At 37.4% G+C, this 21,526-nt stretch overlaps 1 protein-coding gene across 5 annotated transcripts in view; it reads left to right on the top strand.

Annotated features, from left to right (window-relative positions):
* The window catches only part of nolo (ADAMTS-like no long nerve cord), a 258,541-nt gene that overhangs the window by 126,553 nt on the left and 110,462 nt on the right, over positions 1-21,526 (top strand). For all 5 annotated transcript variants that reach the window (XM_012292449.2, XM_076535635.1, XM_076535637.1 and 2 more), the window contains exon 2: positions 18,012-18,128. In XM_012292449.2, the coding sequence (XP_012147839.2) occupies positions 18,012-18,128 (117 nt within the window). The remainder of the gene's footprint in view (positions 1-18,011; positions 18,129-21,526) is intronic.

Below are 21,526 nucleotides of genomic sequence, written 5' to 3'. Positions count from 1 at the left end.
TTTTACGCGCCGTAATTCCACGCACGGTATTTTTACGCGCCGTAATTCCCATGCGCCATAGTTCCACGCGCCGAAATTCCCATGCGTCATAATTCCACACGCTGGATTTCCACGCACTGTAATTCCCATGCGCCATAATTCTACGCGCTGGATTTCCACGCGCCGTAATTCCCATGCGCCATAATTCCACGCGCTGTATTTCCACGCGTTGTAATCCCCATGCGCCATAATTCCACGCGCCGTAATCCCCATGCGCCATAATTCGACGCGCTGTATTTCCACGCGCCGTAATCCCCATGCGTCATAATTCCACGCGCTGTATTTCCACGCGCCAAATTCTTAATAATATAGACATTAGACTTTCATATAGAAATTCAAGTGTCCACACTTGTCATCCACATATGAAGTATATTTTTCTCCGGTTTAATCACTTATAGTACTCGTTCAGATAAAGAATGTAACGAATCAAACGAGAATAACCTTATAGTGACACAGAAATTAAAAAGTCCTTTATTGCAAATTGATTCAGAGAGAAAAAAGTATACTATCGCACTGATGAGCATGTATCAGCGACGCGTAGTTCGTTATCGAATTTTTAACGATAAAAATGGAAGATTCACATCGTTGGTGACTATTATCTGCTTTCAGAAAGGTTCTCCTAGGATTCGATGTACAATTAAAACGCTCGTTAGATTCGAGATTGCGGTTGCAAAGGTATCGATATTTTACTGCGACACCATGGTAATAGAACGATGAAAAGGGTTATTTATTACGAGTATACGGTCGGGAAATTAAGGGATTAATCTTTTTCTAATCGGTGCTCGTTCGTTCTTATTTTTTTGAATGGTGAGACGTTTTGTGTGACTTTTAACCGCAGATTGCCTTTTATCAACGTAGTTGGAATATTGTAGTTATAATCATGTTTATGTGAAGATTAAATGAGTTTATTAAACTTGATTTATTTATTGAATTTATGCAATGTTATTTAACATTGCCAAATTTAACATATAATATTGTTAAACATTGTAATGTTATTTTATTATAAAAATAAATATATTATTTAGTTATTTATTATAAAATAAATTTTTATAAGGTTATGAAAGTAGATTAATTGTATAAATTTATGAAAGTAAATTTATTGTGCAAGATTAAAAGAATAGATATATTTATATAACGTTGTGCAAAAATATTTAACGCCCTCAAAGTTTGGTTTAAAGTACACGGTATCATGGCCGTGCGTGTTTTGTTGTATCTTCAGCAGTAGTCTTGTAAACACTAATCAAAACTTTCTTCTTAATTTTCTTCCGTAACTTCGACATTCTCGTGAACAGCATGCAACAAGTTTCGTTGCAACTACAAAGTACCAATCTGCAGGAAGTGCTCTTGAAATTTACCCAAGACTTAATCAAAGTATCAGCAATTTCAAGGAGTTCGTCGATTGATAGGTGTACCTCTTGCATCTCCATACAATATCGTCCTTCACGTTTCTGTATAATCATTCAAATTTTAACGAATCTTGCAGATAATTTATTCATTCTATCGATGTTTCATAACGTCCTTTTACATCAGAATACTCGAACTAATTTTGAGGTTTTGTGGGTTATTTCTGGTCATACAATTTTAGATCTTAATTCTTAGGACTTCAGATTTTGAGCTTCAGTCGACGAAATTGTGTCAGACTTTATATCTCGAGAATTAAAGTATAATCACTGTCATTGATGGCAGGATTTAGCTATCGAATTAGCTTCTGTTACTAGAGTTCTTAATGATATTCTTAGTGTAGTATCAATGAAAAATTGTTTGTGAACAATAGCAGTTTTAGGTCGTTTCTGTCACTACCAATCTTTAAACTCCACATCATCAATGTCTCCAGTTGTCTATATCAGTATCAAAACAATTAACCAAAAATTCAGATACTAAACACAATGTATAATAAACCTTCCACCATAATCCATCATAGTTCGACAACATCCACCTTCGACATCATTTCAGCATTCCGTCTCGAAAGAACTGTTAACCGATAATCTTTAATCATTTACACGAATTCGTGAACGGAGTAAATCACGCGAAGGGTTATCAGAGTGTGAGGTCGAGGTCGTCGAGCCAGAAAATTCGCGATGATAGCCCACTTTAGAGGGTGTAACCCCCCCGTAGGTGAGTGATTGCCGACGAGCCAGTCAGATCGCGAAGATCGATCGACCACCTAATCGAACGATGCGATGAACCGAATCGTGGCAGGAACCGTTGCAAGAAGGAGCAGAAGAAAAAATAGATGGCGAGAGAAAAAGGGCAAAGTGGAACGGGTTAGAAAAACGGACAAGCTTCTAATAACGTGAGCTCTCTCTCTCGAGTAGATGAATAGAGGCAGTATAGGTAAGGCGTGGGTCGGTACTATCGTACGCTCGAATCGGAAACCAATTTGAAAGCAATACTGCGCTCATCGTTCTACCTTATCTGATCAACGGTTCGAACAAAACGTTCTTGGATTCGGCCCTGATCGCTCGACGAAAGCCTGATGACTTAAGCGCCTTAACACCTCTTGGTATTTCAGTCGATTCCAAAGGGATCGTTCATCGCTTGTTCTTTCCTGCATGAGCTAGAATGAATGTCCTGTCCCAGAAACCGTGATTCCAGATACGTGATCGGGTACACAAATCTAATTATCTGGCTACCCTGCATGTATTTATACAAACTGTCTCTTCTGATTTACAGATCTGTTTCTATTACTTTTGTGAATACAAAAATCTTTCACATAACATCACTACATTGAATCAACTAAATCTAACATAATTTAACAACATCAACTTAATTTTATATACAGAATAATTGTACAACTTAAAACACATTCAACATATATTACATATATTCATATCAACATATGAATATATCATTATATATACCATTAATCTTTTGTTGACTACATTTTAAAGACTGAACTACTGCATTTATACTTACAGTAAAGTCTTCGACATTAACTTTGAATTGATATACCCGTAAGAGTTAAATGAAACAGTTAAAGTATTTCAGTTTAGAACAATAACTTAAGAAAAAGAATGGACCGAGAGTTATGAACCGACACGTTCCCCGAACAAGGGTCGTTAAATCAGATTCTATTACACGATCGCCTACGGCGCGATGCGTCGGAACCCACCCTGTTGCACGGAAAAGTGACAAAAGGGGCAGGTTATAAATCCGACCGCTTTTCTTTGCCCCGTGTCCACTCAAACTCGAGAACCTGTACCACGCCTTCGTTTCCTTCTCGAAAATTGTAAAAGAACCGCGTTAACGCCCACGTTCGAGGGCTCTAATAAATTTCTAATCCAAGTGGGACGAACTCCGGATCCGCTGGACAAACGCCTAATTGGTGGGGAAGATTTGTTTCGATTCTCACGACTTCCTTCAAAAAACCGTTGAAAATTTACTGCTGGACCACCAACGGAATGAGCCACCGGTGAAATTTATGTTAGGGAGCATCGAATCGATTTTTAAGCGATCACAAATTGTGCTCTGAAGCAATCTTTGTTTAATGGTGGGAGAAGAGACATTGTTAGTTTTACGAATTTATAAAAATTGAGTCTGACAGAGACATGGAGAAAAACTAACTTATTAAGGTGACCATATTAACAGGGTACCTCCCAAAAAAATTTTTTAAATTGATTTAGATAAACAAACCTCAGCCTGCTGCATGATCAAAGTATAAGTAGTATACGTGCACTACAAAGAAAAATATTAAAACAATACCATATGACTTATTAGGGTGACCATATTGACAGGGTGTCTCACAAAAAGATAAATAACAAACAAACTACATATGGTACATATGTGACATACATATAGTACATATACAGTGTATGTGTACCACAAAGAAAAATATAAAAAGAATACCATATAACGTACTAGGATGACCATATCGACAGAGTGTTATTAGGACCATCATATTGACAGTGTCCCAAAAGAAGACATATAATAAAAAATTACATATGCATATAGTGTGCATATACCACAAAGACAATTAAAAAAAAATACCACATAATTTAGAGAGTCCATATCGACAGAGTCCTCCAAGATTAAAAAAAATTGATTCAATCAAACAGCCTGCACGATCAAACTATAAATAGTGTACACACAGCAAAATGAACTTCGAATTAATTGGCGAAACTAGTGGTCCGTTTTCGAACCATAAACTAGTAAAGTGAACGGCAAAAACGGGACACGGTCAGGAAAACGAGGAAGAATGAAAGCAAGCCATTCGCGTATTTCATCGAAGATCGATTTCACGGCAACGAAGACTTCGTGGTTGACTTCCGATTTCCTGAGAATTAATTCCATGCCACGGTGTTCCACTTAAATTCGTCGGCGTTCCATTTTCGAGGTTAACCAGTGGTGCAGGCAGCTCCATTATAACCTATCATTAACGGATCTGGTCCACGCTGCCTCCTCGATAAACCCACCCTCTCGCCTATTTTTTTTTCCTCTTTCCACTCCTCAGGATAATTCAATTTACGGACGCCAACGTGATTAAACGAACCGCTTTTCTTCGGCGCTTTTCAGCCCCTCTTCGTGTACACAGTGGTCGGAAGAAACGCGGACAGATATAACCGGCTGTCGAGTTGCGGCGATGAAAAATGCCGCTGCACTCGCGAAACGGCCAGGAAATAGAATCTTGGGGAAGGGTGTCGAGGAGAGGGGATTTTGAAGGGAAATAACGCTGAAGAAAGTTAGGAACATGAGAATAGAGGGGAGAACATGTGTACATGTATGGATGAGCGGGTTGAATAGTGGAGGATACTGGAGTAATATGGGGTGGCAAAGTGGAAAGAGGATTGTAAATGAGGGTGGAAAGAATGTTTAAGGAACATGAGAGCTGTACTGTATGAATTAATAAACGGAGTTTAGAAATCCAAGGTTTTTATACATTTAACGTGTAATTACAATAGTTATGTATGATATTGTAATAGCATAGTAAGTATTCTAAATATTATTGTACAATAGTATTGTCTAACAGTAAATATAAATATTTTGTAAAATTAAATGTTATAAATATTTTATAAAATTAAATATTATAAATATTTTATAAAATTAAATATTAAAAATATTGTGTAAAATTAAATATTAGAAATTTTGTATAAAATTAAATATTAAAAATATTATATAAAATTAAATATAATAAATATTCTATACAATTAAATATAAGAAATATTGTATAATAGTAAATATTATAATACGATAATGTAATTTAGCAAGACATCACATTTAAAAAAATCTTCACGTTCTGACTTCGCAATTATATTTCAAGTCAAATTCGTTCTTTGTTATGTACATTCATTGTTTCGATCAAAGGTATCTTATTCACTGGAAGGGGCGAATGAAGATAAGGGTCGACACAGAAGGAAATAAAGATAGGAGGAAGATATTCAGCCGTGTAATATAGAAACCTCCATATCCAATGAAGTGAAATGGTGAACAGGGGATGACAAAGTAACCTACAAATGACCTAAAAAATTTTTCCTTTACATCATTATATTCTGTGAGGGAGGTCGTAAAAAGAATTTACGACGTTCTTTTTTGTCATCTGCTACTTGATGCTTAATACAAACCATAACAATTTGTTTGAGAGAAGTTTCAAAGTTTTAATGTGCCAAATCATAAAATCTTCTAATTTCAGAAATTCCTAAGTTCTCCAAATTTTTTTAAATATTCAAGTTTTCAAGTCACCAAATCTATATATCTACACAATACTCAAATTTTCAAATTTTTAAATTGAACAAATTTTCAAAAAATCAAATCACTCAAATTTTTTGCGGCTTCTAAAATTTCCAAATTCCCAAGATTCTTAAATTTTTCAAATTTTCTAAATTACCCAAGGTTCCAAGTCACCAAATATCTAAAAAAATCACAAATTTAAAAAATTTCCAAATCACTAAAATTTTTTGGAATTTCTAAAATTTCCAAATTCCCAAAATTCTTAAATTCCCTGTCACCATTACAAATTCGTGATGATTACTCTAATAAAACTACCCCATCCTATAAATTTCATGTACACACACTGTTTGAAATACCAGAGCGTTCCGTTTTATGCAGTATATGGAGCGCGAAAGAGGGTATAACTTTTGGAACGACATCGATACATTGAAAATTTACGCGACACGAAAATTTGCATCAGCCAGGTCAGTTTCTTTCGTTGCAAAGGCCACTTGGTATCCCATGGGGTTGCGCGAACGATCGGAAAAGTACGTCGAAACGGTTCGTGCAATATTGAAAGTAACGTTTATGGTGTTCTGCATGGTAGAATCGATGGTAACGCGTTCTGGAAATGTCCCGGTCACGTGTGCGCGACGACATAGCCGTGAAAATCCGTAACACCGTGAAATTTTCCGTTTCGCGTGCTGGATTTGGGTAAGCCGAGGTTTTAAACAGAAGAAATCCGCGGATTCGTGAATACTCAAGGATACGGAGAATTAGCGAGAAAAATACTTTTTACGTTACAGCGAGCGTGTTCGCGTAGTTTTCTATTTGCGTTTCGAAACGAAAAGATTCGCAACAGGCAACGGCAAAAAAGAACGGCAAAGCTCGTAGGCTTTTCAGAGAAGAAACGGGGAAAAAGTTATCTAGAAGAATTTTGCAGAACCGGATAAGAAGGACTGAGCGGAAAGAAAAATTCTCGTGAGATAGAATCTTCATTCAGGGAGAAGTAGAGCGAAGCCGGCGGAAGTGGAGGTAGAAAAATGTCGATGGTTCTGGTCTTCGATTGTAGAACCTTTGATATTTATCTGTCGATAAGTAATTTCAACGTGTTTGAGATTTTACGAGCTTTAAAGGATTTGGAAATTTTTAGAAATTTTTTTTTATTTCCGCATTTGATGATTTGGAAATTTTTAAGGTGCATTTGGAGGCTTGCAAACTTGAATGGTTTGGAAAATTTGGAGATTTTAGGAATTTTAAGAATTTTTGGGATTATAGGAATTTTAGGAATTTCCACGCGTTGCATTTCCACGCGCCATAATTCCACGCGGAAAAATTTCTACGCGCCGTAATTTCCACGCGTTGTATTTCCAAGCGCCATAATTCCACGCGCCAAAATTTCTACGCACCGTAATTTCCAAACGCATTCAAAACTAACCAATCAGACTTTTCGTTAACGCAACGCGGAACTTTGAATATGTTGAACAACGATCGATCACAGAGAATGTAGACGTAGAAATGTCAGAGAGTTTGACAGAAAATAGACAGCGATTCCATCGAATATATTATTCAACGCAGAGCGAGCTGCTCGTCTGGAAAATTCACGGGCCGCTTTAATTGGCTTAATCCTTGCACCGAGATAAGGGTAAATGAGAGTGATAAGGGTCGTAGAATAATCATGATCCTTGCACGTTTTGGGCTACCTTATTAAGGAAAATAAAAATTTACCTTCACTTTAATGTCAACCGAAGTGAAATTTCAATTTTGCAATGGTGGTTCTAATCGGCGTGAATTCGTTGATTTAAGGACCTCTAATTTCATTCTGTTAGTATGGCTATTAAAATTAAGAAATTAGTTGGGAAAGTTGGTGGAAAACTAAGTACTTTGAGATTCTTCACTGGAGTTAATAATTAAATTATGCTAAATTTGATGATCTTCTTGTTAAATAAATTAGATGAAAACAACATTGTTTCGCCTTTTAGACTAATTGTTTTATTTTACGTAATTTCTGCGCGCCATAATTCCACGCGCTGTAATTTCCAAGCGTTATAATTCCACGCGCTGTAATTTCCACTCGTTATAATTCCACGCGCTGTATTTCCACGCTTCGAAATTTCTACGCACCGTAATTTTCACGTATCGTAATTACTACGCGCTGTATTTTCTACGCGCCATAATTCCACGCGCTATAATTCCTCGCGCTGTAATTTCCACGCGTAATAATTCCACACGCTTTATTTCCATGCTTCGAAATTTCTACGCACCGTAATTTTCACGCGACTTCATTCCTACGTGCTGTATTTTCTACGCGTCGTAATTTCCTCCCGTCATAATTCCTGCAGGTTGTAAATGTATTCGCCGTAATTGCGCATTTAATTGAAGTAATTAATCAAATTCAAATAAAGAACAAATAGAAATATAATTACAATTTATCCGAATGTCCAAAGATAATGAATCGGAAATGTCCGATATATAGGAGGATTTAGACTGAATCGGAAACGGTAACCAGAGAAAAAGTATCGAATAGAAGGCCGGTTAGAGGCTGTTCCGAACGGTCCAATCTTATTTTATGGGGATAGGGAACGAGAGGTGTTTAGGTTTATAGATGACGGCAGATAGGTGAGCGAGTTTAACCCCGTTTTAGCGGTAGAAAAACACCTTTTGCCCTGGGAGGTCCACGGGCGTTGAGATTTTATCGCGTAACTATTGGGCGGTTACGGTGCACGAACATCGAACCAAGTTTAGCATACACACCGCCTTCTAATACGTTCACCACCATTCGACCACCATGGTGTCGAGTAAACAGCCTCGTTGCTTTTACGACTCGTCACGTGCCTTGAGAAAATTACCACTGTATTTTTTTTTTCGAATTAAACAAAAGTGGATGAAAATTGAATCATTCTTTGTTAAAATCATCCCCATTCATTCTTTAATTAAAATTATCCAATTCATTCTTTGATTAAAATCATCCCCGTAATTTTTTATTTTGTTTGAAGAAATATTCTGATCACAGACAAAATTTGTATTTATTTTCATTTGAGAGAAAAGTGTTTTTAAATGTGTTTTTAAATGATACATGAGGTATGGGGTTGAAATTTCCATAGTCATTGTATAAATATTTTCAATGTTTCATTTTGTTTAATTACTTTTTACCTGATCTTACATTTATAGTATGCTCAAAACACAAAAGCAATAAACAAATGAAATTGTTCTTTGTTACAACAAATAACGGAGTTGAAATTTGTATACTCAGAATGCATAATTCTATACAATTATACTCGACAGTATTTTCATTCATCCCATCAAGTATAATCCTCGAATATTAATTATAATTTCGAAGCACTGTAAAAAGGACTTAAAGTAGAAACAGTCGAAAAAAGTCGAGAGACGAATTAATTTGAACGATCTTTAGAACAGGGTGGCAAGGATTAATTTTTCCTAATAATATTTTATTAAGGGAGGAATAAATTGGAAGGAACGGTATTTCCATTACGGCGATTAAGAACGTTAATGAAGTTAGAAAAGAAAGGTAACTTTTCTCCACCTTGAACATCTAAATGCTAACTAACCTGTCTTATCTTTTTTCAATCTCGTTTTTATTCCTTTATATAATATGTCTCTGAAAATATTTCCATAGAATTATTTCTATTTTGTTCATTTATCTTCATTTAATAGCGTTCGTTGATGAGTTTTCGAATAAGGTATTGATTGTATCAGTCGATGTTAATGTAACGTGGGTGGCAAAAACGCGAAAAATCAATTAATTCAGCATATCGACCATCTGAAGTCTATTCTGTGAACAAAATAAATAACGTAAAGACTTTTCGCATTTGGTGATCATTGTCACTTTATTGATCAAAGTTTTTATATGGAATGAGTCAGAAGTAATGTTTATTATGACTTGTTACCTATTTATTGTGTCAGGAAATATTTTCAATAAAAAATTGTAGGGCCACGCTCTGTAATTTTCACGGGCCATAATTTCCATGCGTTGTATTTCCACGCGCTGTAATTTCCACGCGTCGTCATTCCACGCGCCATAATACCACATTCTGTAATTTCCACGCGTCACTATTCCACGCACCGTAATTTTCACGCGCTGTATTTCCACGCACCGTAATTCTCACGCGCCATAAATCCACGCGCCGTATTTCCACGCGCCATGATTCCACACTCCGCAATTTTCAAGTGCCGTATTTCCACGCCTTGTACTTCCACGCGCCGTAATTTGCACGCGCCATAATTCCACGCGCCGTATTTCCCCGCATTATATTTCCATGCGCCATAATTACCCACTCCGTAATTTTCACGCGCTCTATTTCTACTCCCTGTAATTTCCACGCGTCATAATTCCTTGCTCCGTAATTTTCACGCGCTCTATTTCTACTCCCTGTAATTTCCACGTGACATAATTCCTTGCTCCGTAATTTCCAAGCGCGATATTTACACGCATCGAAATTTCTACAGTACGCTCAAAATATGGGATTGAAATATCCATAGTCATTCTATAAATATTTTCAATGTTCCATTTTGAAATTTTTGAAATGAAATTTTTTTTTGTTTCAATAAATAATTGGGTTGAAATTTTCATAATCGTTGTATAAATATTTTCAATATTTCATTTTGAAATTTTTTGAATGAAATTTTTCTTTGTTTCAATAAATAATGAGGTTGAAATTTGTATACCTACTCAGCTCCCTAATTTCTACGCATCGTAATTCTTCTCAACCGAATCCGACATTTGCAAATTTCTTCCTGTCTGACGCCCTCAAAGCAGTTAATTAGTAACAGTCCAGTTAAATCGGTTTTCGAGATCGATCGAAACAATCGCTACGGTAGGAAATGGGGTTCCTTAAGTAGCTCACGACCATTTATCAGTAGGCTCGCGCACTTTTATGCAATCACGCGTATCAATGGTGCACCTTCGTCGACGGAGGTTCAACACGAACTCGAACCGGCAGCTCGATGCATTAAATCAATCCACCTCCTTCTACCGATGGATCGTTTTTCATTAGACTTCGAACCTCCGGGAGTGTTTGATTCATACCGGCTCTTGGTAAAGAGCGTTGATTATCGTACTCGTTCGCAGGAAGGGTGTGCGTCATTCAACAGGATAAAATGATAAGTGAACCTCTTCGTTTTTCACGCCTGTGTTCGAGAACGTTGATCGGATTTATTGCACGTTCTTGCACGCGATACCTAACGCTTCGAGTTGTGAACGAGTACTTGCTTTTGAGATGAATGATGCTTTTTGTTTGGCGCAGGGAAATTATGGTATGAGGGTCACATTAAGCTTTGTATTTTTATGTGATAGTATCGTAATTTTACGAGATGAATTTTGTATATTTCTGCGTGAATTTCTACGTGACGAAGTTGTATGAGTTGAATTTTGGTGCATGGAAGTTTGACGCATAGAAATTCCATGAATTATATTTCTGTGTGATGGAAATTCGGTGTTTTGTAATTTCAGCACGTTGTAATTCCACGCTCCGTAATTTCCATGCGTTATAACTCCACGCGCCGTATTTCCACGCGCTGTATTTCCATGCGCCATAATTCCGCGCTTCGTAATTTCCACGCGTCGTATTTCTACGCACCGAATTTCTACGCGTCAAAATTCTACGCGTTATAATATCTATGCGCCGTAACTTCAGCGCACCGTTAGTCAACGCCAAGTAACTCTACTCGGCATATCTCCACGCGCTATAGCTTTTCGCTTCATATATCCCCGCGCCATATTCGCACACCTCACTTCCCTACATCGTATCTCCACGCACCATAAAAAATTCTCAATAATATAAAATCAATTGAAAACCAAATCATCCTTGCAATAACCCCATCAATTTAATTTATCCCACATTTGAAAATTGTCGTCGTATGAAAAATAACAACGTAAATATATCTCACAGAGATTAAGAGTCATATTACTAACAATAAGTAACCACCCGGTAAATGTCCGGATGTTCGACATACGACCTCTAATAACAGGATCATAAATAAAAAATGTTATCTTAAGCGATGCACCGTGTAGATCGAAAACGAAGTATTGTTGAAAGTCGCCACAGAAGCGAGATTAGCTCGATGCCGGAGCATGATCTAATCTGTTTACACGAGCCACCTTTTAGCGAGGTTGCTGTTACACGCAGCCAAGACTCGATATTAATTCTTTCACACGTGGAAAATGAATTTGATTCACACTGAAGCGCAAAGTAGTGTCCCGTGTTCGAGTTGTTGAATTCTTTTTACTGGTAGTAGTAGGAACCGTGTGAAGATGCGTGTTTGTACAAGCAACCATAATCGGATATCGAGTTTTTTTATTCTTTCTTTATCAATATGAATGTGATTGATTGATGAGGTAGATTGAACTATTCTTTGGGGGTCTGTAAAAAATGATGCTCGAAGTAGATCCGGTGATTCGTAATTATGTAAATATGCCATGTTTTAATCCATGAATCATTCTTGTACCACATATGTTCATACATATAATAATGTACATATATGTTCCTTATTACTCTAAATTTATTTTTAAAAATATTTCAATGTATTGCAAGTGTTTGAGGTTATGATATAAATCATTCTTGTACCACATATGTCTACACATATAATAATGTACATATATGTTCCTTATTACTCTCAATATATGAATCATTCATGTACCATATTGCTGTTACAAAAACATTGAATTTTTCTTTAATCACAAATAATTTTGTAAGGCCATTAAAATTATTTATGTAACATTAAATATCATTTACATGACCTAGTAAATTATACTCAGTTTGAATGATTACTTCCCTTACATGTTTAGAGCGCAGTAAAAAATTACAGGGAATAACAAGGTGTTCGACATCGTTTAATTCTTATCTAAACCACTTGATTGGTCGCGTGCCATATCTCGATTAACGTCGCCGGTCCACATTAATTCTGGTAATTAACTTAGTATCGCCTCGACACGATCCGAATTGCCGTATCGACACGGAGTTCCAAGAAACTTCCGATGGTTCGATCAAAAACGCAACTTCGTAATTGAATCGATCGTGACTCGATTAATGATACGTCGCTCGTATTAATTGCTTGGTCATATTACGATCGTGAAAGGACTTATAGAGCTTCAATTATACATGTATAATTGTAATATATATTAAATTCTGGTATTTATTTTATAATAGCAAAGTATAGGTGCAATGCAGAGATAATTTATGAATACATAAGATGAAATTTGAAAGAAATATCTCGAATGATCGAATTCTTAAGTCCTCAAATTTTCATATGACCAAATTCTCAAATTCCTTATTTCGCAAATGACTATACCCTCAATTCCCCAAATTCTAAAATCTCCAATTTCTCAAACTCCAAATTCTCAAATAAACAAATTGAAAATCCCCTAATTCGCAAATGACCAAATTCTTGAATCTCCAATTTCTTAGATGACCAATCTCTCAGTTCCCCAAATTTTCAAACTCCCAATTTTTCAAATAACCACATTCTCAAATCCCTAATTTCTCAAATGACCACATTCTCAGACCCCAAATTCAAAATCTCCCAATTCTCAAATTTCCAATTTCTCAAATCCCCCAATTCTCAAATTTCTAATTTCTCAAATTTCCAATTCCTCAGATAACCAAAATCTCAGATCCCTAATTTCTCAAATCCCAAATTCTCTAAAAATCAAATTCGAAATCCCCCAATTCTCAAATTCCCAATTTTTCAAATCCCCCAATTCCCAATTCCCCAAACCCTCAAAAACTCCCAATCTCTCAATTCCCACATCCCCAAATCCCAAACACAAGAAACCTACTTCACCCATAATTAATAATTTCCCCAATAAATCATCAATCCAATATTAATTCAGCATCGACGACATAATCGAAGCGTTTCAAATGCTTCGACTACTTTGTCGCGAGTGAACGATAACTACATACAGCAGAGAGTACATATTATATTACTATCAAGATAATAACGGTGATCAGTTAATCGATCACAGCAGCTCGATCACTATAATTTTCTCTGTCTTTTTTTTCTCCTCTTTCCGAAGATAAACCATACACGGTCGGCAAACGCGCTAGGTGGTCGATTGGCTAATCATAATGATCGGGAGGATGAATAATGACTTTCCAGTTTCAATAGGAAGCCCCTACCAACTATTACGGCTTGATCAATTTCGAGAGGAAATTATGGTCTCTCGTATATTTTGAAATTTCCTCGTTAATGATCGGCTCGTATGATTGCGCGTAAATGCTGCGGTTCGTTTACGCAACCCTAAAGAACTCATTCACTTGTAACCAATAATTCTTACAATCTTATATTTTCATCGATCTTGTCAATTGACCTATTCGATATATTGTAACGTCGTAAAACCTATATGCATTTAAATTATTGATAAAATAGCGAGGTTCCCAAAGTACTATTTCCTAAAATTTCTAAATCCACAAATTGTTGTATTTCCAAATTCCTACATCCACAAATTTCAAATCCCAATATTTCTGGATTTTCAAAGTTTTCGATCTTCAAATATCTAAATCCCCAAATTTGTAATTTCGCAAATCTCTACATGATCAAATCTGGACATCCCCAAATCCTTACATCCTCGAATCCCTGCATCCCCAAATTCCTACGTCTCCACATCTCTATGTCCCCAAATTCCTTCATCTTCAAATCTCTAAATCCCCAAATCCAAACATCTCCACATCCCTAAATCCCCAAACTCTAACATCCCTAAATTTTTGTGTCTCCAAATCCCTATCTTGCATCTCAAAATCTCTATATCCCCAAATTCCCACATTTCCAAATCCCTTTTCCCCGTAATTATTTACTCATTTTCCTGCTTTACATTTTCTGCATTCTACTAGATTCACTTTCATACTCTTCAGAGTAAGTACTCAATCAACCAATAAACATCGAAGTCATTATAAGTTTCCTCGTTTACCTGAAGTATGAATGTTATTCTCTGAACGATTTATAAGCACAGATAAATTTGCGAGTAAAGTGTTCTTTCGACGTTAACGAACCGAACCTTGACCAGAATCTAATCAAGTCGGCTAATAACAAGCCGGTAAGCGCAACGTCATGCTCGTAAAATCCATAAGCGGTGTATCTTTGCATCGCTCTGCTAATCCTGATCCGTACGAGTTCATTTTCTGATGGGTCGACGCGTCTGGCGTTAACGTTTAATTACAGGGCGGCGTAGGCGTCCAAATTTATCGGTAATAAAGCTCGTCAGACATTGGACCGTTTTATTTGACGTTGCACCTATTTCTTCGCCGTATGATTCTTAATATAACATCTTCCACAACGTCTAATGCAACATCTTAATCTTTTGCACTTCTATGTTCACATCATTTCTAGTGCACATCACATTTCTCTTATATTGTAAATAATTCAGATAAATACGTTGTCTGAATCTATGTACATGTGGCAAGGATATGAGAATAAGGATTTGATCCAATCTGTAAGAAACTACCCGAAATTTTGTGAAGCGAAGTAAATTGAAAGTATAATGGCACAGTTAATGACTTTCTATTCTTGCAAGGCGTGAAACGTACTATTCACTGCCAACTTTCACAATCCTTCACAAATTCAGACACCATCAATCATGAAAGATTCAATTAAACGGAGGAACGTACGGTCACTTAACACGTGATTTCATCAATTATGATCGGCGACGGGTGCTAGTCGATTAAGTTTAATTGAATCGGAGGAATTTAGGTATTTAGAAATTTAGGGACTTGAGAATTTAGGAATGTAAGAGCTTATAAATTTGGAGATTGAAACATTTGGGAATTTACTTTGGATATTTAGGAATTTGGGAATTTTAGGACCTAGAGAAATGAGTGTGCGGATAATTATGAATTAGATATTTAGAAATTTGAGAATTTGGGAATGTGGGGATTTGGGGAATTTAAGATTTGGGGAATATGGAATTTGGGGAATTTGCGATTTGGGGAATTTGGGATTTGGGGAATTTGGGATTTGGGGAATTTGGGATTTGGGGAATTTGGGATTTGGGGAATTTGGGATTTGGGGAATTTGGGATTTGGGGAATTTGGGATTTGGGGAATTTGGGATTTGGGGGATTTGGGGAATTTGGGATTTGGGGAATTTGGGATTTGGGGAATTTGGGATTTGGGGAATTTGGGATTTGGGGAATTTGGGATTTGGGGAATTTGGGATTTGGGGAATTTGGGATTTGGGGAATTTGGGATTTGGGGAATTTGGGATTTGGGGAATTTGGGATTTGGGGAATTTGGGATTTGGGGAATTTGGGATTTGGGGAATTTGGGATTTGGGGAATTTGGGAATTTGGGATTTGGGGAATTTGGGATTTGGGGAATTTGGGGAATTTGGGATTTGGGGAATTTGGGATTTGGGGAATTTGGGATTTGGGGAATTTGGGATTTGGGGAATTTGGGATTTGGGGAATTTGGGATTTGGGGAATTTGGGATTTGGGGAATTTGGGATTTGGGGAATTTGGGATTTGGGGAATTTGGGATTTGGGGAATTTGGGATTTGGGGAATTTGGGATTTGGGGAATTTGGGGAATTTGGGATTTGGGGAATTTGGGATTTGGGGAATTTGGGATTTGGGGAATTTGGGATTTGGGGAATTTGGGATTTGGGGAATTTGGGATTTGGGGAATTTGGGATTTGGGGAATTTGGGAATTTGGGATTTGGGGAATTTGGGATTTGGGGAATTTGGGATTTGGGGAATTTGGGATTTGGGGAATTTGGGATTTGGGGAATTTGGGATTTGGGGAATTTGGGATTTGGGGAATTTAGGATTTGGGGAATTTCGGATTTGGGGAATTTCGGATTTGGGGAATTTCGGATTTGGGGAATTTCGGATTTGGGGAATTTCGGATTTGGGGAATTTGGGATTTGGGGAATTTGGGATTTGGGGAATTTGGGATTTGGAGAATTTGGGATTTGGGGAATTTGGGATTTGGGGGATTTGGGGAATTTGGGATTTGGGGAATTTGGGGAATTTGGGGAATTTGGGGAATTTGGGATTTGGGGAATTTGAAAATCCACGGAATTTGGGAATCTAAAGATTTCCGAATCTAGAGAATTTGGGAAGCTGGGGATTTGGAAATCTAGGGATTTGGAAATCTAAGGATTTCGGAATCTAGAGAATTTGAGAATCTAGGGATTTGGAAATCTAGGGACTTGGGAATCTAGGAATTTCAGAATCTTGGGAATTTGGGAATAAAATCCCCAAAAGTAATGCTGTCTCTCACAAATTTGAAAATTCAAAGAAAAACATGACCCTGTTCATGTTCCCATTTCTATAACTCAGCAATGATTTTCAAATTGCTCACGTTCTCCACAAGAAACACCGTCCATGTTTCGGTACTCCGCAGCTCGTTGAAAACTATCGGCACATGTTTGAACGAGAAGAAAGGCAATCGAAAAATGGTTCGTGTCCTCGAAATAAAGGAAAGTCCCTTCTGGAGAACTACAATTTAATTGTAGCCGCGTTTCCGCCCGAAAACGGATACCCACTTTCTGACATTACCGTACAAGCCGGAACTTTTATAACAAGCCCACACCGCGGCTCGTCCGCTTTTCCACCGCACGTACACCTCGTTCCAGGAAATTTCGAGCCTCTCTTTCTACAGCCGACGACCTGGACCAACCGGGTGATCCATATTTCATGAAAGCCCGCGATGTCGCTCGTTGCGTAATGTATTCTTGTAGAAACAATCGCGATTGGCTCGAATTTATTACGACAGACATTTTATGTACATGTAGATGGAGTAAGGAAAGTATTTCTTGTTGGGGATTTATTCGGTTACGCATTTTGACATTTTGGAATGTTCTTGTTTTTGAATTTGAGGGGGCGTGAAGTTTCAAATAATGGAATTCTCACATTTTTGTTTGAAAGTAATTTGAGGGAATTTGAGGGTTTGAGAGTTTGAGAGTTTGAGAGTTTGAGAGTTTGAGAGTTTGAGAGTTTGAGAGTTTGAGAGTTTGAGAGTTTGAGAGTTTGAGAGTTTGAGAGTTTGAGAGTTTGAGAGTTTGAGAGTTTGAGAGTTTGAGAGTTTGAGAGTTCGAGAGTTTGAGAGTTTGAGAGTTTGAGAGTTTGAGAGATTGAGAGCTTGAGAATTTGGAAATTTGAGAAAATGGAAATTTAAGAGAATGGAAATTTGAGAGTTTGGAAATTTGAGAATTTGAGAAGAATAATTCTATTTGAGAATAATTCCCCAATTCCCAAACCTCCAAATTCCCCTTCCTCAAACTCCAAAATCCAAAACCCTAAAAATCTCAATATTTCTAATTTTACAATATTTCAAATTTCACCCCTATTAACGTACCCCTACTTTTATTGTTTCAGATATGCCTGCTAGGCCTCGTCGTCAGCGACAACAGCACTATAGGTGATTCGAACATCGAAGATGTTTCGGAGGTATCAGAAGCCAACAACAACCTCGACATTGACTCAGGAGATCAAGTAAGAGTTTTAAACATCTATGTTCCACACGAAAGTTCCGGGAGAATTAAAATTAAGTATGTAAATTGCTTGCTTCAAAATCATACACACTGCTATTCGAGTTAGTGCTTTGTGTTGCTCAAACAACTGTAGATAGACGAGATGCATCGTATTGGTGTTTTGATTGTCTTCCTAACTTCAGGTTGCCTAAGCAAAGCAATCGAAACACCGGCGAAACTTGAAATGTCATAATTACTAATTCAATTAGTTGCGAAAGCTTTCGGTGAATTATATCACCTTCCGTTATTGTTAGGCTTTTACATGTATACGTATAAACAAGTTACATACTTAATTAGGTAAAATACAAAATAGCTAGTAAATAACTAGTAAATAGCTAGTTAAATAGCATCAATGTTACTTAAATTATATTGAAGTCATTTAACATGTTGACTATTAGAAATAATTGACATGATCAGACTTCTTATGTACATATTTACAAATTTATCTAGTAAAGACTTAATAATTTCACATATTAATTTTTTTCATGTATGTTGAGTAATTTAATTGGAGGTCCTGAGTCAAACAACCATTTTACACAAATAAGTGATACATAATGAGAAATAATATGATGTAAGTCATGTGAGTTTCCATGTATCATGGATCGTAACCATGTATCACCCAAAACTAAGCAACGATTACACTATACAAGTTCGATTTGCTCGTGTTATATCGTCACAGGTTGAATTTCCACGCGATATATCGCCACACGTTTCAGTTCACCTCGCGTTGAATTGCCTCGTGTTACATCGCCACTCGTTTTTTATTTCTACGCGTTATATCACCACACCTTGTATTGCCACACGTTTCAGTTTTTACGCGTTGCATTGCCGCGCGTTATATCGCCATTCGGTTTAGACTTCTACACGTTGTATTACCACGCGATACATCGCCATGCGTTGTATTGCCACTCGTTTTAGTTTTCCACGCGTTGTATCGCCACGCGTTATGTCGCCACTCCGTTTAGATTTCTACGCGTTATATTTCCATGTGCTATATTGCCACGCGTTATATTGCCACATGGTATATTACTGCGCGTTATATCATCACGTATCTTAGATTTCTATGCATTATATCGCCACACATTGCATCGTCACGCCATTCGAGTCATTGTATCGCCACTCGTTATATTGCATGCGTTATATTGCCACGCGACATATTGTAAGTCACGTGAGTTTCCATGTATCACGGATCGTAACCATGTATCACCAAAAACTAAACAACGATTACACCATAAAGCAAAGGTCACAATACCACGTACCTTGCAGTATCGAAACCGTGACAAATCGAAGTAACGATCTGCTTCGAACGCAAACAAGTCGCGTACAATCGTATATTTCATCCGTTTTTCGCGTTCCATGCTTTCGTACCTGTGGATTTCAAAAAGAATAAGGGACATTGTCGGCGGAGCTGCGGGAAAAATAAACAGCTTTATTCATGTCAGCCAGCCGGAAATAGGTCGCAGAAACCGTAACATCCAGCATGAAACCACGGGCAAAAGCTCCCTCCTCTTTTCTCCGACATTTTATATATTTTTGTTGTTTTCCCCTGGCGAAACACACGGTGCACGCCGGTGTAAAGTCTTTTACGCCTGGCGAGGCCTCCTCGTTGCTCTTTCGTGCTCTGTTTAGCCGACGACGCGAAGCTTCGTCAACGGGGTCTTCCGGTTCGCCATCTTACCAGCAACTCGACTAATCTCAAGATGACGTTACGGACGCACTCTTCCGGCGCTTTTTTTCCGGAACGCTGTCGCGAAACGACACGGAAATGGACCGAGAGCTTCCCTTTTAATGGACGTTCACCTTTCCAGTCTCTTTCACCTCTTTGCTTCGACATAATTTCGCTTTAAATTGATTCTTTAAAAGAATTGCATTTTTTATTGGAATTCATTTGAATCATGGGACTCGGGTTAGTTTGTATAACTTATAGGTCCATTGGAACATATCATTTCGCGTTAAAATTAAATCATTTGCATTTTTTATTGGACCACATTTTGGGTTAAACTGTAACTTTATATTTTTATAATCTCTATAATTTATACAATTTTTTAAATTAACATTATATTTGAGGGTTCGCTATTAGATTGGGAATGAAGTAGAAAAAATAAGTGACAGATGACGTTAACTGAATTACTTTATCTTGATAATGGAAAGAAAATAATCTTTGATTGTTGAAATCATTTCCTTTTCATCCTTTCAATTATAACCGTCTCGCCCATCCGCTCGACAAATTCATGACAGGAAAGCATCTCAAAATACTACTTATGGCACACCAATTTCAAGCTTAGAGTATAATAAAAGCGACTACTTAAAAGTTTCGTTAATATTCCCAAAACAGATTGTCTGACTCTTCGTCAAAGCAGAGGTATAAACTACTGAAACTGCAAAAACATTCGCGTCTGTCCTAACGAGTTTGTATTGACAACACAGACAAAGTATTTATTTTACACACTCATTTTCATCGAGCCTTAATCTACAAATTGATATGCAGTAAGCATAATTTAACTTTTACTTCAATTCGTACTTAGCAAGTGTTCAACGTCCGCAACCCTTAATTGCACTAAAATTTGAGCGCACGGAAATCGTACGGAATGCGACAAACAATAGTCGGAGACCCAAGAGGAATTCGTGTACCCGTGTCACGATGCAAGATCGTCGCCATTTGTGAAACGATCCTGGTAAATCGCTGGAGGAAGAGACGACTGGTTTTACGCGCGATAGGAGGACTTCCGGTCGCGTCGGAGCGAAATAAAATGGCGCAAAAGGAAGGGTGAAGTTGAAGGTTGTAGCGGGTGCCAGGATCGTAAAACTGGTCGCAGGTTTTTTGAACGTTTCGCGCCGCCACGGTTTACGGATGCACGCCGCGAAACTCGACAGGCGTGACGACACTTCCGGTCGCGGCGATGAGGAGGAGGGGATTTAATCGCGTCAACGCGGGGAAACAACGTTGTAAAGTTTGCGCCACGAGAGACACGGAGCGTTACGATTTTTCCAGCGTGCTGGTTGAATTAGGATGGATGAACTCGCCAGAGAGAAATTTCTCATTTTTACCAGCTTAATTTTCGTTTCATTTTCGTTCGCTTTTTCCTCTTTTCATTTTATTCCATTTTTTCCTTTTCAACGCCACGGTGGTCGCTTGTGAAACTGTTCCTGTTAGAATATTCAATTTATATCAATTGTTTTTATAGCGAATGTAAATGTACATTTGTGTGACCTACAAATTTTTGATTGCAAGCTTTCCATACGTAATTATGTCACACACAAAGTTTTGATAGGATATTTCGTTCAAACTATAACGAATAATTTTCTAAGTTTTTACAAAATTATTGTAGAAAATTTGCAAATTACAATAACACGTATTTT

This window comes from Megachile rotundata, chromosome 9 (genome assembly GCF_050947335.1).
Source record: "Megachile rotundata isolate GNS110a chromosome 9, iyMegRotu1, whole genome shotgun sequence".
NCBI classification, from domain to species: Eukaryota; Metazoa; Arthropoda; class Insecta; order Hymenoptera; family Megachilidae; genus Megachile; species Megachile rotundata.
Note: the sequence above shows the minus strand (reverse complement) of the source record. Positions and strands in the feature narration are given on the sequence as shown.